General features: G+C 38.2%; 2 protein-coding genes across 9 annotated transcripts in view; one reads left to right on the forward strand and one right to left on the reverse strand.

Annotated features, from left to right (window-relative positions):
• The window catches only part of METTL25 (methyltransferase like 25), a 168,481-nt gene that overhangs the window by 60,657 nt on the left and 87,831 nt on the right, over positions 1 to 19,993 (forward strand). For all 8 annotated transcript variants that reach the window (XR_007153848.1, XR_007153847.1, XR_007153850.1 and 5 more), the window contains exon 6: positions 19,227 to 19,321. Coding sequence is in view for 2 of the 8 variants with exons in the window: in XM_047865848.1 (XP_047721804.1) it covers positions 19,227 to 19,321 (95 nt within the window). In the remaining 6 variants the exon portion in view is untranslated. The remainder of the gene's footprint in view (positions 1 to 19,226; positions 19,322 to 19,993) is intronic.
• Positions 11,552 to 12,580, reverse strand: LOC125169801 (WW domain-binding protein 2-like). The gene is given in 3 exon segments (XM_047865548.1): positions 11,552 to 11,779; positions 11,874 to 12,137; positions 12,248 to 12,580. Coding segments are annotated over 3 exon segments (825 nt in total).

Here is a 19,993-nt window from a genome sequence, read left to right on the forward strand (position 1 = left end):
GAATTAATTAACATGAACATATGATTGTGCTATGATTTTCTTTAAATGTCTTGGATTCTAGGATCTTTCTCTAGTATCTCCTTTACAACTTGAATCATTTTTGATAGCCACACATAAATTCTATCTTTTTAAGTTACCAAATTTTTATACTCATACGTATTCTAATCATTTCAAGAGAATAGAGCAATTTTTAAGATTTACCTACTTTTTTTTTTTTACATATTTATTTTTAGAGAGAGAGAGTGCAAATGGGGAGGGAGCAGAAAGAGAGGGAGAGAGAATCCCAAGCAGGCCCAGTGCTGCCAGCAGGGAGCCTGATGCAGGGCTTCATCCCACAAACCATGAGATCGTGACCTAAGCCAAAATGAAGAGTCAGACGCTTAAACAGCTGAGCCATCCAGGCACCCCAGAGTTTACCTACTTTCAAATTATCTAGCTATTTCTTTTCTAGTTGTACTGTTTTGACTTTATTCTTCAACTTATTATATTTGCTATTGTTGACGAGTATAGGTCTGATTTACATAGTCATTTATTTATATTTATATATTTATATATTATAAAATATATATTTATATTTTATAATATAATATAAAATACATATTTTATAGTATATATAATATATAAATATATATTTTATAATATATAAATACATAATTTATAAAAATATATAAATATATTAAATATATTTATATATTTATATATATTCTTTTAGTTTTAATATACTCAACAACTGGTAATATATAAATGCTTCAGAAATCTGGGCAGTTTAGTGATCTGGGGGAGATTAAAAAAAGGGCTGCATGGGCAAGGAGGGGAGGGACCCCCTCCTGCGGAAAGACAAAGGGAAGAGAAAGAGTGGCTAAGGAAGTGCAGGACCATATCTGGACAGGAGAAAGACCTCGGACTGAGACTGAGAGGAATCCGATCTCTAACTTTCTTGGGACTGGGGCCAGCTCCCTGTTCGCGCACCTGGGGAGGAGGGGAGCCAGGCCTGGGTGTGGTGGTAGGTCAGAGTCTCAGTCCACAGCTGGAGGAAGTGGTTCCCTCCATGGAGGGCTGCATGCTAATACAGAACCGGCCTGCTTCCACCACCCCTGGGCTCAGGGACATAGTGGCTGGGCGGAAGGTGCAGACTGCAGGAGGAAAACGCCGCGTTTCCCTGGAGTGCTGTGGGAAAAAAACAGGCTGCCTGCGTCCGCCACCTGGGGGCTCACAGCAAGGGCAGCGGCTCAGTCGCAGTAGGAGAAGGTGGTCCTCCCTGAAGTGCTGTGGCACAGACAAAGCCAGCCGGGACCACGTATGGCGGCACTGAGAGGCGCTTCCCCAGGGCCAGAGCACACAGGGAGTGGGACTTTGAATCCTAGCCAAGTGCAGGGTCACGGGTGTTGGCGGAGCGAGAAGGACCATCCTGTTTGCGCCCACGGCACAAGGAGGAAAACTCAAACTGAGTCCACTGGTCTGGCTTCGTGGGGAAGAGACTGGGGGATCACCATCTCCCCCCCCTCCCCCCCCCCCCCACCACCACTGCCACCACCAAGACTGGGCCTCAGGGATCACTCCTGGGGCCCTAGTGGAAGTGGGTTCAGATTACGCCAAACCACACCCCCTTGCACTGGGTAACTGTATCCACCAGAGCAGCACAGACCCTGTGGACAGCTACTACCTACAAGTGCTGCAGCATTGCCTGGATTAACACTAGGTCAATTCTGGATACATAGATATATTCTCCTTCCCACCCCCCATTTCTCCTCCTTATCTCTTCCCTCCCCTAGGCTGGTTACTCCGGTCATTGGTCTGTCTAAACAGACATATTTAATCCATTATCTTGATACATTTTCTACACCTCCTTCTTTACACTCCTCTCTCTCTCTCTCTCTGAAATAATCAAGCCATATAGTTTCTCTGTCTGGGTAACTTTATCTTTGTTTCATTTTCCCCACCTCCTTTATTTTCCTTTCTCTCTCTCTGGATTAAGCCTTTTAGTCTACCTGCCTAACCAATGTTTATTTTTTCCTCCCCCCCCACTCCTGTCATTTCTCTCTTTGTATGTGCTCTTCCATCAGCACCGCCTCCACCCTCTTCTTTACTTGTAGTCAGTGTTTTTGGGTTTTTTGTTTTTAGTCTTTAGGTTTTTGTTTATGTTTGTGTGTTTGCATGTTTTTGTCTCCCCTTTGTCTGTTTTCCTTTACAGGGCTACTCCAAGGAACAAATCAAAGCACATCTGGTGGAGGGTCCAAAATATTACTACGAGTAGGGTAATAAAATAACCAAAGTCACAACAGAGAGCAAGTAACAGTCCCGGAAAAAACACTTCCTGAAGGGCCAGGCCCTGGACAGTGTATGACCCTCCTTTAATAAAGCAGTGCTCGCATGTGCAGAGCATACAACAAGCTTTTAAAATGCATTAGGGACAGAAAAATAGCCAAATTGATGAAACGGAAGATTTCTTCTCAAAAGAAATTCCAGGAAGTAGCAACAGCTAATGACTTGATCCAAACGAATTTAAGCAATATAACAGAACAAGAATTTAAAAGAATAGTCATAAAATAATCGCTGGGCTTCAAAAAAGCATAGAGGACAGCAGAGAATCTATTGCTACAGAGATCAAGGGATTAAAAAATAGTCATGATGAATTAAAAATGCTATAAATGAGGTGGAAAATAAAATGGAGGCGGCTACAGCACAGATTGAAGAGGCAGAAGAGAGAATATGTGAATTAGAAGATAAAATTATGGAAAAAGAGGAAGCTGAGAAAAAGATTAAAAAATCCAGTGTGAGGGAGTGTGAGGGAAGAATTAAAGAGATAAGTGTTGCAATCAGATGGAACAATATCCATATCATAGGAATTCCAGAAGAAGAAGAGAGAGAGAAGGACTGAAGGTGTACTTGAACTTCCCTGATCTGGGGAAGGAAACAGGCATTGAAATCCAAGAGGCACAGAGAACTCCCTTCAGACATAACTTGAGTCAATCTTCTGCACAACATATCATAACAAAACTGGCAAAATATAAGGATAAAGAGAGAATTCTGAAAGCAGCTAGGGATAAGTGGGCCTTAACATACAAAGGTAGACACATAAGGGTAGTAGCAGACCTATCTACTGAACTTGGCAGGCCAGAAAGGAATGGCAGGAAATCTTCAATGTGAGGAATAGAATATGCAGCCAAGAATCCTTTACCCAGCAAGTCTGTCATTCAGAATAGGAGAGATAAAGGTTTTCCCAAACAAACAAAAACTGAAGGAATTCATCACCACTAAACGAGCCCTACAAGAGATCCTAAAGGAGATTCTGTGAGTGAAATGTTGCAAGGACCACAAAGTACCAAAGATACCACTACAAGCATGAAACCTACAGATATCACAATGACTCTAAACTCATATCTTTCAATAATAACACTGAATGTAAATGGACTAAATGCTCCAACAAAAAGACATAGGGTATCAGAATGGATTTAAAAAAAAAAAAAGACTCATCTATCTGCTGTCTATAAGAGACTCATTTTAGACCTGAGGCCACCTTCAGATTGAAAGTGAGGGGATGGAGAACTATCTATCATACTACTGGAAGTCAAAAGAAGCTGGAGTAGCCATACTTATATCTGACAAACTAGACTTGAAATTAAAGGTTGTAACAATAGATGAAGAAGGGCATTATATAATAATTACAGGGTCTATCCATCAGGAAGAGCTAACAATTATAAATGTCTATGCACCGAATACAGGAGCCCCCAAATATATAAAACAATTACTCACAAACATAAGCAACCTTATTGATAAGAATGTGATAATTGCAGGAGACTTTAATACTCCACTTACAGTAATGGGTAGATCATCTAGACAGAGAATAAATAAAGAAACAAGGGTCCTGAGTGATATGTTGGATCAGATGGACTTGACAGATACATTTAGAACTCTGCATCCCAAAGCGACAGAATATACTTTCTTCTCAAGTGCACATGGAACATTCTTCAAGATAGATCACATACTGGGTCACAAAACAGCTCTTCATAAGTATAAAGAATTGCGATCATACCATGCACACTTTCAGACCACAATGCTATGAAACTTGAAATCAACCACAGGAAAGTCTGGAAAACCTCTAAAAGCATGGAGGTTAAAGAACACCCTACTAAAGAAAGAATGGGTCACCCAGGGAATTAGAGAAGAAATATATGGAAATATATTTGGAAAAATATATGGAAACAAATGAAAATGAAAATACAACAATCCAAATGCTTTGGGATGCAGCAAAGGCAGTCCTGAGAGGAAAATACATTGCAATTAAGGCCTAACTCAAGAAACAAGAAAAATCCCAAATACAAAATCTAACAGCACACCTAAAGGAACTAGAAGCAGAACAGCAAAGACACCCCAACCCAGCAGAAGAAGAGAAATAATAAAGATAACAGCAGAAATAAACAATTAGAATCAAAAAAACAGTAGAACAGATCAAGGAAACCAAGAGTGGGTTTTTTGAAAAAATAAACAAAATTGATAAACCACTAGCCAGGCTTCTCAAAAAGAAAGGGGAGATCACCCAAATAGATAAAATCATGAATGAAAATGGAATTATTACAACTAATACCTCAGAAATACAAGCAGTTATCAGGGAATACTATGAAAAATCATATGCCAACAAGCTGGACAACCTGGAAGAAATGGGCAAATTCCTAAACACCCACACACTTCCAAAACTCAAGCAGAAAGAAATAGAAAATTTGAACAGACCCATAACCAGTGAAGAAATTGAATCAGTTATCAAAAATCTCCCAACAAATAAGAGTCCGGGACCAGATGGTTTCCCAGGGGAATTCTACCAGACATTTAAAGCAGAGATAATACCTATCCTTCTCAAGCTGTTCCAAAAAATAGAAAGGGAAGGAAAACTTCCAGACTCATTCTGGGAAGCGAGCATTACTTTGATTCACAAACCAGACAGAGACCCAGCAAAAAAAGAACTACAGGCCAATATCCCTGATGAATATGGATGCAAAAATTCTCAACAAGTACTAGCAAATCGAATTCAACAGCATATAAAAAGTATTACTCACCATGATCAAGTGGGATTCATTCCTGGGCTGCAGGGCTGGTTCAATATTCCCAAATCAATCAACATGATACATCACATTAATAAAAGAAAAGATAAGAACTATATGATCCTGTCAATTGATGCAGAAAAAGCATTTGACAAAATTCAGCATCCTTTCTTAATAAAAACCCTCAAGAAAGTTGGTATAGAAGAAACATACTTAAACATCATAAAAGCCACTTATGAAAAGCCCACAGCTAATATCACCCTCAAAACTGAGAGCTTTCCCTCTGAGATCAGGAGCATGACAGGGATGTCCACTCTCACTGCTGTTGTTTAACATAATGTTGGAAGTGCTAGCATCAGCAATCAGACAACAAAAGGAAATCAAAGGCATCAAAATTGACAAAGATGAAGTCAAGCTTTCACTTTTTGCAGATGACATGATACTATACATGGAAAACCCGATAGACTCCACCAAAAGTCTGCTAGAACTGATTCATGAATTCAGCAAAGTCGCAGGATACAAAATTAATGTACAGAAATCAGTTGCATTCTTATACACTAATAATGAAGCAACAGAAAGAAATGAAGAAACTGATCCCATTCACAGTTGCACCAAGAATTATAAAATACCTAGGAATAAACCTAACCAAAGATGTAAAAGATCTTTATGCTGAAAACTATAGAAAGCTTATGAAGGAAATTGAAGAAGATACAAAGAAATGGAAAAATATTCCGTGCTCATGAATTGGAAGAATAAATATTGGTAAAATGTCAATGCTACCTAAGGCTATCTACACATTCAATGCAATCCCAATCAAAATTGCACCAGCATTCTTCTCGAAGCTAGAAAAGCAATCCTAAAATTTGTATGGTAGCCAAAGTAATATTGAAGAAGAAAACCAAACCGGGAGGCATCACAATCCCAGACTTTAACCTCTACTACAAAGCTGTAATCATCAAGACAGTATGGTATTGTCACAAAAACAGACACATAGAATAGAGACTCCAGAATTGGACCTACAAATGTATGGCCAACTAATCTTTGGCAAAGCAGGAAAGAATATCTGATGGAAAAAAGATGGTCTCTTTAACAAATGGTGCTGGGAGAACTGGACAGCAACATGCAGAATACACCATTCACAAAGATAAACTCAAAATGGGTGAAGGACCTGAATGTAAGACAGGAAACTATCAAAACGCTAGAGGAGAAAGCAGGAAAAAAACCTCTCTGACCTCAGCCACAGCAATTTTTTACTTGACACATCTCCAAAGGCAAGGGAATTAAAAGCAAAAATGAACTATTGTGACCTCATCAATATAAAAAGCTTCTGCACTGCAAAGGAAACAATCAACAAAACTAAAAGGCAACCGATGGAATGGGAAAAGATATTTGCAACTGACGTATTGGATAAAGGGCTAGTATCCAAAATCTATAAAGAACTCACCAAACTCCACACCCAAAAAACAAATAATCTGGTGAAGAACTGGGCAGAAGACCTAAATAGACACTTTTCTAAAGAAGACATTCAGATGGCCAACAGGCACATGAAAAGATCTGCTCAACGTCACTCCTCATCAGGGAAATACAAATCAAAACCACACTGAGATACCACCTCTTGCCGGTCAGAGTGGCTAAAATAACAAACCGGGAGACTATAGATGCTGGAGAGGATGTGGAGAAACGGGAACCCTCTTGCACTGTTGGTCAGGAATGCAAACTGGTGCAGCCACTCTGGAAAACAGTGTGGAGGTTCCTCAAAAAATTAAAAATAGATCTACCCTATGACCCAGCAATAGCACTGCTAGGAATTTACCCAGGGAATACAGGAGTGCTGATGCATAGGAGCACTTGTACCCCAATGTTTATAGCAGCACTTTCAACAGTAGCCAAATTATGGAAAGAGCCTAAATGTCCATCAACTGATGAATGGATAAAGAACATGTAGTTTATATATACAATGGAATACTACTTGGTAATGAGAAAGAATGAAATATAGCCTTTTGTAGCAACGTGGATGAAACTGGAGAGTGTTATGATAAGTGAAATAAGTCAGGCAGAGAAAGACAGATACCATATGTTTTCACTCATATGTGGATTCTGAGCAACTCAACAGAAGACCAGGGGGGAGGGGAAGAGGGGGGAGGAAGTTACAGAGAGGGAAGGAGGCAAACCATAAGAGACTCTTAAATACTGAGAACAAACTGAGGGTTGATGGGGGGCGGGGTGGGGAGGAAGGGAAAGGGGGTGATGGTCATTGAGGAGGGCACCTGTTGGGATGAGCGCTGGGTGTTGTACGGAAACCAATTTAACAACAAATTTGATTTAAAAAAAATAGAGAAAGAACATCTACAAAAAAAAAAAATCTGGGCAGTTTAATATAATTTTAATACGTCTTTTATCTTTAGGTAATATTTTGAATACCATATTCACTTAACCTCATTTAAAAGTTGAAATGAAAATTAAGAAATTTTCATAGAATTGTCCTATAGCCTCTATGCTAATTTCAACCTATAAAACTCTGTTAGAAATAAGTTCCTAAATTTTTACAACTAAAATCCAAACATTATCTTTACTTGAGAGTGTATCAGTCTCTACATGGCAAGTCTTCAGATTCCCTTGAAGAATACTTTTAAGGAAGCCTAAGAAGTCTTAGTCCATCCTTGAAGAGAATGACATGGAACAGAAACTAAATTTAAAAACAGATAAAAGGGCTGGTAAATGATGTGTAGTTGACCTATGTTAAAGTAACAATATTTTGTGAAAAACATTAAGATACCTATCAACCTATATTTTATCTTTATTATAAACATTATAAAAATGATATAGATGCATGTCACACAAAAAATAAGCTTAATAATTGAACTGAATGCATTCAAAATATTAAGCAACATTTTTTATATATTTGCTTTTAGCATCAGTAGTACATAAATATATTATCATTATAAAACAAATTCTAAAAGTATACAAATATGTAGTAAAAAGTGAAAGTCTTTGTTCAGTGTCACTACCCACAATGATAATCCCTTCTCGTGCTTCTGTATTTGTACATGGGCAGATACATATACATATGTACAAATATCTTGGGTTTTTCTGAGGAAAGGAATCATTTGGATGTAATCATTCATCCATTCATCTATCCATTCTCTCCACAAATATTTATTGTGTGTCTACAGTGTGCCATGTACTTTTCTGGAAGCTACAGAGATTGAAGGGGAAAAAAAGCTCCTGCTTGCAGGTCATTTAATATATATATATTGTATATCAGATGGTGATAAGTGCTATTAAGAAAATTAAAGCAAAGTGAGTAAGAGTGGGATGAGGAGGGATGGTATTTTATATAGAGTAGCCAGGGAAGGCTTTTTTAGGATACATGTATGTAGACAGTTGAAAGATGATGGAAGAAACCATGCAGTTATCTTGGAGGAAGAGTGTTCCAGGAAGAGGGAACAGCATGTAAAAAGCCCAAGGCAGGAGCTTGCTTGCTACTTCAAGGAACACCAAAAAGACCAATACGACTGAAACATAGTTAAAGGCCAAAGCACAGTGATCATTTAGGAAGCTATAATTCAAGTGAGCAATAAACTAGGTGAGAGATAATGGTAGTTTAGGTCAGAGGGGAAGATTAGGAAGAAATTATTAAATTTTGGATATAGTTTTAAAGTATTGTCAGCAGAATTATTGACAGTGGAGGTGTGGGAAAGAATGGAAAAAAAGGGCATACCTCAAAAGTATTTGAACTGAAACAGTGGAAAGGTGGAGTTGTCATTTAGTGAACTGGATATGACTGCAGAAAGAGTAAAATTGAGAGGGAAGTTGTTTGGGATAGGTTGAGTTTGACATGCCTCTTAGAAATTCAAGTGCAGAAGTTGCGTTATGAATTGGATAGATAATTCTGGATTCCTGAGGACAAATATGGGTCAAATGTAAAAAATGTGCGAGTTATTAACATATAGATAGTCTGAATGAGATCACTTAGGGAATAGAAATGATGAAGAAGTACAGAGACTGAACCCAAGCACATTCCAGAGGAGGTTGGGAAGATAAGAAAGACGAGCAAGAAGGTGTGATTAAAAAAAAAAAAGAAGAACAATATAGTTTTGCCCTTTTACTTAGCAACATATCTTGGAGCTCTTTTCATACATTTGTTTTACACACTACAAAGTATTCCATGGAATGGACATATCATATTCTACTTAGCTTCTCCTGTATTGGTTAACATTTGTTTTATAATTTTCTCCTCTTTTATAGTTATAGTTTTTGTTTTACCTAGTTCCATAATCTATCTGGGTTTATTTTGTATGTATGATTCAAGAAATGTCTGTAATCTTATAGTTTTCTAAATGCTATTTATTGAATAATCCATGCTTTGCCACACTGATATAAAATGACACCTTTATCGTATAATGTATTTATGAGTTCTCTTCTAGTCCCTTCATCGGTTGATTCGTCTGATAATACTATTCTTCCTTAATTAATATAGTTTATTGGAACCTTTGAAATCTGCTAGAAGTCCCCCAAAGTTCTCATTTTTTTCAGAGTTTTCTTAGCTAACCTCATGCATTTTTTCTTTCAAAAGGGTTTGACTTTATGTATTTTTAAAAGTTACAATTTTACTTAATTGCTCTCTCAATGAAAAGACATACAAATACAATTTTACTCATTTTAGAGACCAAGTACAGGATTACTGAATGAGTTTCACAAAAGAAGAGATTTTAGTTAAGCAAGGATTGATGACAGCAGTCTAGCCATTATCTGGGGTTGTCAATTACAGATGGCATGGCAGTGCACACTCCATGAACAATACCAGCTAGGAAAGTCGAACAATAGGCATCTTTGTTTCATATTTTACTAGAGCTCTTTGTCATATTTGTAGTATGGATGCAAAAAAAAAAAACATAGGAAGGAGATAGTTAATATTAAAAGTACATATGAAATATTAGCAATTTGGGCCACTTCAACGTTTGGAGAAGAAATATTTTATTTATCCAAACAGCTTGCTCAAGGAGAATCAAAATGCTGATCACATCAAACATTTAATAAGGCTTAAGTAGAAAAATTTACTTAAGTCTTTCATTTAGGATTAAAGTATGTGTAGTTTATAATGCAAATTTATATGGAAAGTTGCAAAATGTTTTGTGCTTAGAAAAAATGATTTTAAAATTATTTCATTTTCTTTATAATATATGGGCATAATAAACTTTGCTGACCAAATTCAAAGTAAAAGCTGATTTAGATGATTCATGTATTGAATGGGTTTTAAATTAGATTGTTAGGATCCATGAAAAAATCTGTTGGGATTTTAATTGTCGTGCATTGAATTTAAAGATCATTATGGAGAGAATTGATGTCTTTAGGATGTCAATTTCTCCTCTCTGGGGTGTAAATTGTATCTTCATTTATATGTTGTTGTTTCAGGTAGTCATGTTAATCTTGCCCAGTTTTAGTTTGGTTTACTCCAGGATTTTGTAATTTTTTTTCATTCATATAAGAAATACTTATTGGGTGTCTATCACATGCTAGTCACTATCCTAAGTACTAGGGATACAAGATTGAACAAAACAAAGCCCCCGCCCTTATCAAGCTTATATTCTAATAAGGCATCAGCAATTGGAAAACAAATAAGTAGAAATGTAATGTCAGGTTATGAACAGTAAAAGAAACTACACAGGAGAGAGGAGGGTGAGGTATCAAAGCACAATTTTTCAAAAATCACTTACCTTATGTATTCTCCCCCCAACCCCCCCCCCCCCCCTCCGCCCCGCCGCCCAGTCACTTCATTTTACTACTTCGCACTTTCAGTAAGAACATCAAGGTGCAAACAGGGCTTATTTCACATTAGTATATTAACTGGTTGTTTTGTCAAATAAACGCAATTCTCTTTAAATAACCATCTCCTCACTTCACGGCCAGTCCAGAAGCAAATGAGAGCAAATTTTAGTGCCTCTAGGGGGTATATCACCAATTAGGCATGAAACTTAAAGGGAAGAGGTCAGGGTGAGGGGCTGGTAAGAGGCCATGGTCAGCACACAGGCTCAGGCCAGGCCCCAGGGGTCAGGAGCCTTTGTTCCAGCCCATCCAGCAGTCCTCAGATGTCATAGTGGGATGAACATTCATTCTCCAGTTCCAGTCTGGGAAGTTCCTTCTAGAGGGAAAAGCAAGAAGGCAAAGAGAAACAAATGCCAAAAGCACTAGGAGGGAAGCAGTGGGCTCCCTCCCTGTTGCTGCGGCCTGGCATTGATGGCACCCACCGCCTGGAAGCTCGTGTTAAAGTTCCAAAAGTCACAATGCAGTGGCAACAGATGACCAAGGACAGGTCAGGGAGGGGAAGGTGAGTGTGATGGGCTGGAGGCAGGCTGGGATAGGAATGAGGGCTGACAGTCCACTGAAAAGGTGGCCTTTCACGGTTAGGCACAGACCAGAGTGGAGGGAATGTGAAGGGGGCCTGGCAGAGCCCCTCAGGAAGACATATGAGGCTGATCTGGGGGAGCTCACAAGGCTGAATATAACGTAGATCCTCAAACGAGGGAGCTGTACTGAGTAGACAAGGTGGCCAGAAAGTCCCTCTGTGAGTAGAAGCTACCAGAGCAAGACAGGAACGAGATGATCACCCATGCTCCTGAGGAGAGCACCAGGGATGGTGAGAGGGAAGTGCATCCAAGCAGCGCCGTGGGCTCTGGGCTAGCTTGAGAAGCTGGGAGGCATGGCTTCTGAGTCAGGGGCCCCCTTTCCCTCAACACCAGTCCCTAGGAAGTGGTTTATAATCAGACCTGAAGGAAGAACAAGGCCCTTCCGTCACCTCTCACTCCCAAGGGGAAGGAAGGGTAGGGAAGAGTGAGCAGGGGTGGGAGGCAGGAGCAGGAAGGGTATGCTGGTTCTTCTTCCATGGGGAGACTGGTAGTAGGAAGGTGGCCGAAGCTGGTTCGTGGGAGTGTAGACATCATGTGGGTTACCCAGATTGTAATAGTCTCTGGTAGCCGCTTCTGCAGCTTTACCTTCAGCTCCAGGAGTGGAGGGGACTTCAGGGATGCTGACTGGAGGTTCCATGGGCCTAGGATGGGGCACATAACCTATGACCCCATCCATCATAGGAGGTCCTGGAACCTCAAGTGGGGGCAGTGGATACATTCCATTGACAGGGGAAAGACCTAGGTCCCACTGAGCATGTAAGGAATACCCATAGACTCTATTTTGGGGGCTTCACCTTGGGAGGCTTGAGATGCCACTTGCAGTATCTGTTGTCCAAACATGATGGCACTCCCTACCATAAAGGTCAACTTGTGTGTCGCAGAGCCTTCCCAGCCACCTCCTGCTCCAGCCTTCACTGTCCTCTTGATGTAGTTTGCACCAAACACAGGCTGCTTGATCTCACAGTCCTTCATCAGATAAAACAGCACCATGAAGGACTTCTTGGTCTCTTTGAAGGCCACAGGCACCTTCTTCATGTCTTTGAATGTAAGTTCCACACAGTATTAAAACATTAGGATGCTCTCAGTGTTGTTGACGATCATTCTGCCACCCTGCGAGTGATTCTTGTTGAGTACCATAGTCTCTCGGAAAAGGCCCATATGTTTTTTTCTATCCTACCCCCCAACCTTTTATGTATTTCAGTAATGGTTATTGTGATTTTAAATAAGATTCTAAAACCCTCTATTTAGGGAGGTGTAATGTAAATTAAGATTATTAACTTAGGTGACAAAAATTTATATATTTAAAAGCATAACACCTGTTTCTTTTTCCCAGATAAAATCATTCCACTCAAATTTCATTTAGGTTTAAAGAAACTTAAAAAGAATATCTCTTTTTCCAAAATATAATGAGGGCATGTATATAATACTGGTTCATCTATATAATTGTTTTTATTCAATTCAACAAAGTTCTGTAGGAGACACTAGATGATGTCAGATAAGTGAGACACTCTCTTTCCCCTTAGGGAAGCTGGTGATCTAGTGAGGAATTAAGAAGCAATTACAAAGAACTTTCATGCATATCTGAGAGTGATATATTCCTGGCCCATAGACCTTAATCAACTATGACTGTGAATTATTTTAAAAAATGGATGAAAGAAGTGATAAATGATGGATGTATAAACCAAATACTGTTAAGACTAGAAGAGAGAATAATTTTTCATAACTAAGGGATAAGAGAAAGCTTTTTAAAAGAGGCAATGTTTGGTCTTCATTTAGAAAAATGACTGAGATAGGAAAGGACATTTTGAGACCTTTTGGAGAAGAAACATAGAGGCAGAAACTGTCGCTTTTTCTGAGTGAAATAAGTCCATGTAGATGTGTATCTGAGAATGAGTTGAGGGTGATGGTATTAGAAACTGAAAATATGGTCAAAAGCAAATTAGGACCAGATATTGAGAGCCAGGAATGCTGTTCTGAGGTGTCAGAATATTATTCAGTGGGAAACAAAATACGTTTTGTTCCATAAAAATATCTCTTGTGTAGTGATTTAATGCAAAGGAGTTGCATATACTCATCTACATTTCTGAAAGGTAGTGATTTGGGGATGTATAGAGGATAGATTGACATGGAGCTAGATCAGGGACAGGGAGACTATTTAGGAAATAGTTATAAAAGTTCACATCAAGAATACATTGGATACGGGGGTGGCTGGGTGGCTCAATCATTTGAGCATCCAGCTCTTGATTTCAGCTCAGGTTGTGATCCCAGGGTCATGAGATCAAGCCCTGTGTCAGCATGGAGACTGCTTAAGATTCTGTCTCCCTCTGCCCCTCTCCCTCACTCATGCTCTCTCTCTCTCTCTCTGTCTAAAATGAAAAAAAAAAAAAAAGAATACATTGGATGAGAATAGAAGGAGGAGAATAAATAATAAACAATCTAAGTAAGTAAATTAAATACAGGGTCAGGAGAAACTTCATTAAAAGGTGAGATTTTAGCAAAGACATGAAAAAGGTAAGTGAGTCACCAAGTGAGTAGCTGGGGGAAAATCATTCCACACAAGTGGAATAAACTGACATATTTGACGAATAGTAAGAACCCAGAGCGGACATGAGGAAGACCAGTAGGAGAGGAGCTCAGGGAGGCAATAGCTCTGGGTGGAGAGTATCGATCACGTAGAGCTGCATAGGATATTACAAGTCTTATTCTAAGTGAAATGGGTGTCGGTCAGGAAGTTAACAGTAAGTAGATGTAGGGTTTGCATCATTGGAATAATTTGAAATGAGTTTACTTACAAAGGGGCTATTTACAAGATATAGGTGTAGGAGAATCATAGGGTATAGTGTGGAAATCTCTGGCTTACCATAGAAAATTCCAAAGCTTTGAGATAGGTATTTTACCAGTTTAGAGAACTGAAAGTGGAACAAAAGGCTGAAACAGAGAACAAGGTATGAAATGAAGCTGGAGAGGTAGGCACAAGCAGATCACGTTAAGGAACAGAGTCTTAATGTTTTTTTGTTTTTCGTGTTTTTTTTAAGTTTCTAGTTAAAAATCCCCGTTAGTTAACGTACAATGTAATATTAGTTTCAGGTGTACAATATAATGATTCAAACTTCCATACATCACCTGATGCTCATCAAAACAAGTGCTCTCCTTAATCCCTGTCACCTATTTCACCTATCCTCCCACTCATCTCCCCTCTGGTGACCATCAGTTTGTTCTCTATTGTTAAGTGTCTGTTTCTTGGTTTTTAATCTTGAAAGGAAAAGAAGGATCTATTAAGCGGGGAAGGGAACTGATGAAGTTTATATTTTAAAATATCACTTTGCAGTATTAAAACTGAAATAGGAGCAAGAGTGGGTGTTGGTAACCAATCAAGAGGCTTTCATAGCAGTGCAGGTAGTTTGGGATGGTGGAAATAGAGAATATTAATGGATTTGAGAAACATTTAGGAGAAAAATAAACTGGAATTTCTAAAACATGCTATATATGGGAAAGTGAAAAGATTCCTGAGCTTTTTGACTCATGTAAATGAGTAAATGTTGATGCTAGTCACCGAAATAGGAAACTTTAGGACATCTGGTTTTATGTCATTCAGTTATTTAGATTTTGGACATGTTGATTATCAAGTGCCAATGAAATATCCATTTGGAGTTGGTGGTTAGGCTATTGGTGATCAGCATTAGATCTTAGAGAAGAGGTTGAAGATATAATTTAGGAATTGGAGTAGGTTGAATAGTGTCTCCCAAAAAGTCGTGTCAACTCAGAACCTCAGAATGTGACCTCATTTAGGTATAGGGTATTTATAGATGTAACTAGTTAACATGAGGTCATACTGGAATAAGGTGGACCCTAAATCCAATAGTTAGTGTCCTCATAAGAAGAGGAGAGGATACACAGAGATCCAGAGGGACAACAGAGGCAGAAACTGCAGTGGTACAGCCACAAGCCCTGAAATGCCAAGGGTTGTCAGCAACCACTAGATCCTAAGAAAGGGCAAGGAAAGTTCTTCCCTACAGCCTCAGAGGGAGCATGGCCCAGCCCATACCTTGATTTCAGACTTCTAGCCTCCAGAACAGTGAGAGAATACCTTTCTGTTGTTTTAAGCTACCAAGTGTATGGTAATTTGTTATAGCTGACCTAGGAACTTAATCCAGGAATTGTCAGTGTAAATTGAGGTATAGGTAAGGCTGCCTAGGGAAAGCACACAGATAGAACAGGGGTTGCACACTGGCTCTGATAGTGCCCACGGGCCCATTTTTGGCAATTTTGACAGTTGTGTTACGCTCCAATTGTTCTTTAAATAGCAATAAGACTGGGCAAATGTGATACTTGGTTACCATGAAAATTGATGATTACCTATTTTATTGTATCTAGCTGCTTCACACACTTATTTACCAACTGAAAGCACTTGAGTTTGCAAAATCTTTCCCCAAAAAAGTATAAAGGGTGAGGTAGGATTAATCCTTATGCATTAATCCTTATGTCTAATTTAATAGACAGAAAATAACAAACTGTCAGGGGATATGATGAGCATCAGGCCTCAAATAAGAGAGCATGGTATCATGGAACCAGAGGAAGAGAATGTTATAAAGAGGGAGCATCAGAACCTCCTGAAATTCACAGTAAGAAAAGTACTGGGTTTTATCTCATAGATGCTAGTGGTGAGGGAAGCAAGAGCTGTTGGAGTAACATGGTTAGATGTGTCTATTTTAGAAAGATAATGTTACTCTTAATGTAAAGGATGGACAAGACTAAAGGAAAAAGAAAAAGAATTAGTAGGTATTACATTTACCTAGTCAAAAGCTAATGAAGACTGAAAATGAAAAGAAGGTATAATTAAGAGGATATGTTTAAGGATATAATTAAGGATATAACTAAGAGAACTGGGGGATTAAAGGAAAGAATAATAGAAGATGGTTCTAAACTTGTTTAGTTAAGTAGATAGCAATATTATTAACATAAGAAGGAAAAATTAGTAGAATCTCTACTTTTATGAGATGGATGGATTTCTAAAGCCAACAGAGAAGAAATGGGATAGATGAAAAAAAAAAAAAAAAAGGAGACTTCATCTATTCCAAAACTATCATTTAAAGATAGCATAAAAGTGATCCCCGGGGAAATAACTGATAAAGGTGGTTAAAGCTCACTTTGACTAGATCTGAATTTATGAACACAGTTAAATAGGAGATAAATATATAACAATAGAAACAGTGAACTCTGTGACTTTGATTCAGGACATAGAAGGGAGCTTCATTCTTCACTGCAGTCAGAATGAAGCTGGTGAAATAGGTTCCAAAGATAATATTGAACCTGTACATGAAAGGCTTTGTTTGACTTTGAGGGTGTCTTGTCTCTGTATCAGTTGTTTGCACTTTGTTAAAAAATGAGCAGAACTGTGAGGCCACCATGACCTCAGTCACAGAGGAAACTGTGATGTAGATTCAGAAAACTTCAAGGAGATTCCACAACCACCAGGTATCCAAAGGAGAGAGGCTTTAATGACATTTCACATAGCCCTGAGCCAAGGCTGGCAGTTCCTATAAACTGCCCTAGGATCTTAGGTGTTTTGGCTAGGGATTCAGGGAGCCATATACATTGAGTAAGACTGTCATTCTCCCACTACAGTTAATGTAGGGTTGGAGAGGAAGCTCTCTTATACACAAAAATTACCCTTCTATATAGGCCTTTATTGTGGGAGTAAAGAGTAGGTTTATGAGCCCTAAGGAACACCATAACCTTTCTCTACTCTCATCACCTTCATCAGCACAAATTAGTGAACATGTGTGAAGTAAGACCATCTTTTACTAGCCTCCATTTTTCTAATGGCAGCCCCATGTGTTCAGAAGTCTTTTCTGCTGGCTTCCATGTTTGTGTCATCTAAAATAGAGAGGGATACCAGGAATCCTATGTATCCCTGCCTTCATCTTCCCTTTATTACCAGAAATCAATTGGGGATCCCAAAACTCTGCATTCTTCTGAATAATTCCCACCCCTCTCTTCCCCCTATCACACACTCACAGCTTCACCACTGTCTGTCTAAAGACTGCCAGGACTAATCCCATCATGCCTTTAATCTCTATTCCTGTCTACAAGAAGAGAATGGGTGTGGGATGGAGGGGGGCGACAGGCAAGACCCAACTATTTTATTAGTTAGCATGTTTCCTAACTATTCTTAATAAAATAGCACAAACCCATCTCTCTAGCCCCTTACCCTTTACAGTAAGCTCTAGATATTTCTCTTTTTGGTTATAAGAAAAAAAAAAACTTTACAGTTATTCTTTCATTTAGCAGTAATCACATCTCAGTAAAATTGTAAAACCTTAAATAAAATTCAACTTGCTATTTCAGGTCATCTAGGAAATAGAGGAAGTAGTATCCCCAGGACCTGGATAGGCTTCAAGGGCTCCACAAGTCCTATGCATTTGTAATTGAAGTTGTTTATATAGCTTGGTGGTTAAGAGCATGGCCTCTGGAGTCCCGATTGCCTAGGTTTAAATCCTACCTCACCATGTGCTATATTTTGCAACTTAGGCAGTTTACTTAACCTGTGTGTGCTTAGTTTCCCTAGCTGAACCATGCGTATAGTACTGTACCTACCTCATAGAATTGCTGTAGGGACTAAAAGTAGTTAATACATTTAAAGCAGTTACAATAGTGCCTCACAATATTAAGTGCTGTATAAACACTAGCATTATTATTATTTATATTCCCAGAGGAAGGTCCATATCTTCCATCTGATTATCAGTAAGGTGTATCATAAATCTTAATTTATGAACAGAAGGAAACCACTTTCACAGGCTTATGATCTTCATGAAATTTAAACTTTCTCTGTTTTAATCAAAAGTCATCTGATCCTTTATAGCAGAGAAATGTATTTAGTTGAATCTACTTCAACAGTATTTTCTTTTAAAGAGTTTTTTATGTTTTCAAAGTTTTAATTCTATTTTTATTTTTTAACCTAATAGAAAATTTATATTTTTCTTATTTTTCTTTTAATTGTCATAGTCTTGATAAAATTTAAGCTCTTATTTTCCAGGCTTCAATTTAAAAAAGAAACTCATTTGTCTTCCTTTTCAAAACTCCTGTGTAATTAATAGTTTTGCATTAAGGGTTTGAACATCAGCAAATCATGTACACAACTCTGTAAGTGAGTTGGGCAAAAGATATGTGTGATTAAACCGTGAATGTTGATTTTTGTTGTTGTTACTTAAACCATATATGCAATTGAGCCAAATTGAATCACAATTGAAAATATTGCAGCCTGTTAATACAAGGAAGAAAGAAGAGCTTATACAGCTGTTCTTTTTCTGGAAAGCGAATATAGTGGCTGAAAAAATAATTGATGCTTCATCATTGTTAGGGATGAATTAATATTCTATAATAAATTGCCAAATTTCATTTAATAAATCATTTTTTTTAGAAAGTCAGGTCAGCAATAAATCGCAAGAATCTCATTACTTATTTCCTATAGTTACACTGAACATAAAGAGTACTTCCATTTTAAATTGCTCTTGCTAAATCTTAGAAAAAATAATTTTGGCAAACTGGTTAGTATCAGACCTAGAGCTTAAACACAAAACAGCTGTTGTTGAAAATACCACTTTCATAACATTAATATGCTTTCAATTAACAGATTGGAATGAACTGTTAAACATTACTACCTCCATGTTTAACTACTGTTTGACTCTCTCAATAACTGCTTTTCTTTCTCAATAGATTGTTTACTTTAACTGAAAGAGGAAGAATCTTATTTAAATAATCCATATTTTACCTCCATCTGCAGAAAGCACCCAAGACAAGTGGGGATTTCCAATGTGCCATTATTTAAAGGAAGAGAGATGGTGCTGTGGTCGTAATGCCAGAATGTCAGCATGTTTGGTATGATTATATTTTTTTCTGGGCTAAGAACTTTATCCAGATGTTACAGAATTTATTATTGTTGGCTGATATCATGAATTAAATGCCAAGTTTTGCAGAGCATCATTATTAATGCTTTTGTGCATTGCAAACTTTGATTAAAAAATGACTTGCCCTTCCAGCATTATCTACTTTACATGCAGTGTGGTAACAATTTATAGTTATACTTTTTTACATATAATTTTTTATATATAATTACTTTAATTACCATATAAAATGTACCAGCTACCAAGTGTTAAACACCGAATTAGTTCAGTGCTTTATTCACAGTTCTGTGGTATGTTTGTATGTGTTTATAGTAGATCACTTGGTCTACTAATTTTTTTTTTAATGTTTATTCTTGAGAGAGAGTGAGACAGAGCATGAGCAGGGGAGGGGCAGAGAGAGAGGGAGACACAGAATCCAAAGCAGGCTCCAGGCTCTGAGCTGTCAGCACAGAGCCCAATGCGGGGCTCCAACCCACAAACCGTGAGACCATGACCTGAGCTGAAGTCAGATGCTTAACCGACTGAGCCACCCAGGCGCCCCTCCTAATTTTTTATAGAATGGGAAAGATATTAATAAGGTACCTGGAAGTAACTATCTAATTAAATAAAGCCTTTAATGTGCCTTATTTGGCTTGTGTCCTTACAC

The sequence above is a fragment of the Prionailurus viverrinus genome, chromosome B4, assembly GCF_022837055.1.
Source record: "Prionailurus viverrinus isolate Anna chromosome B4, UM_Priviv_1.0, whole genome shotgun sequence".
Taxonomy (NCBI): Eukaryota; Metazoa; Chordata; class Mammalia; order Carnivora; family Felidae; genus Prionailurus; species Prionailurus viverrinus.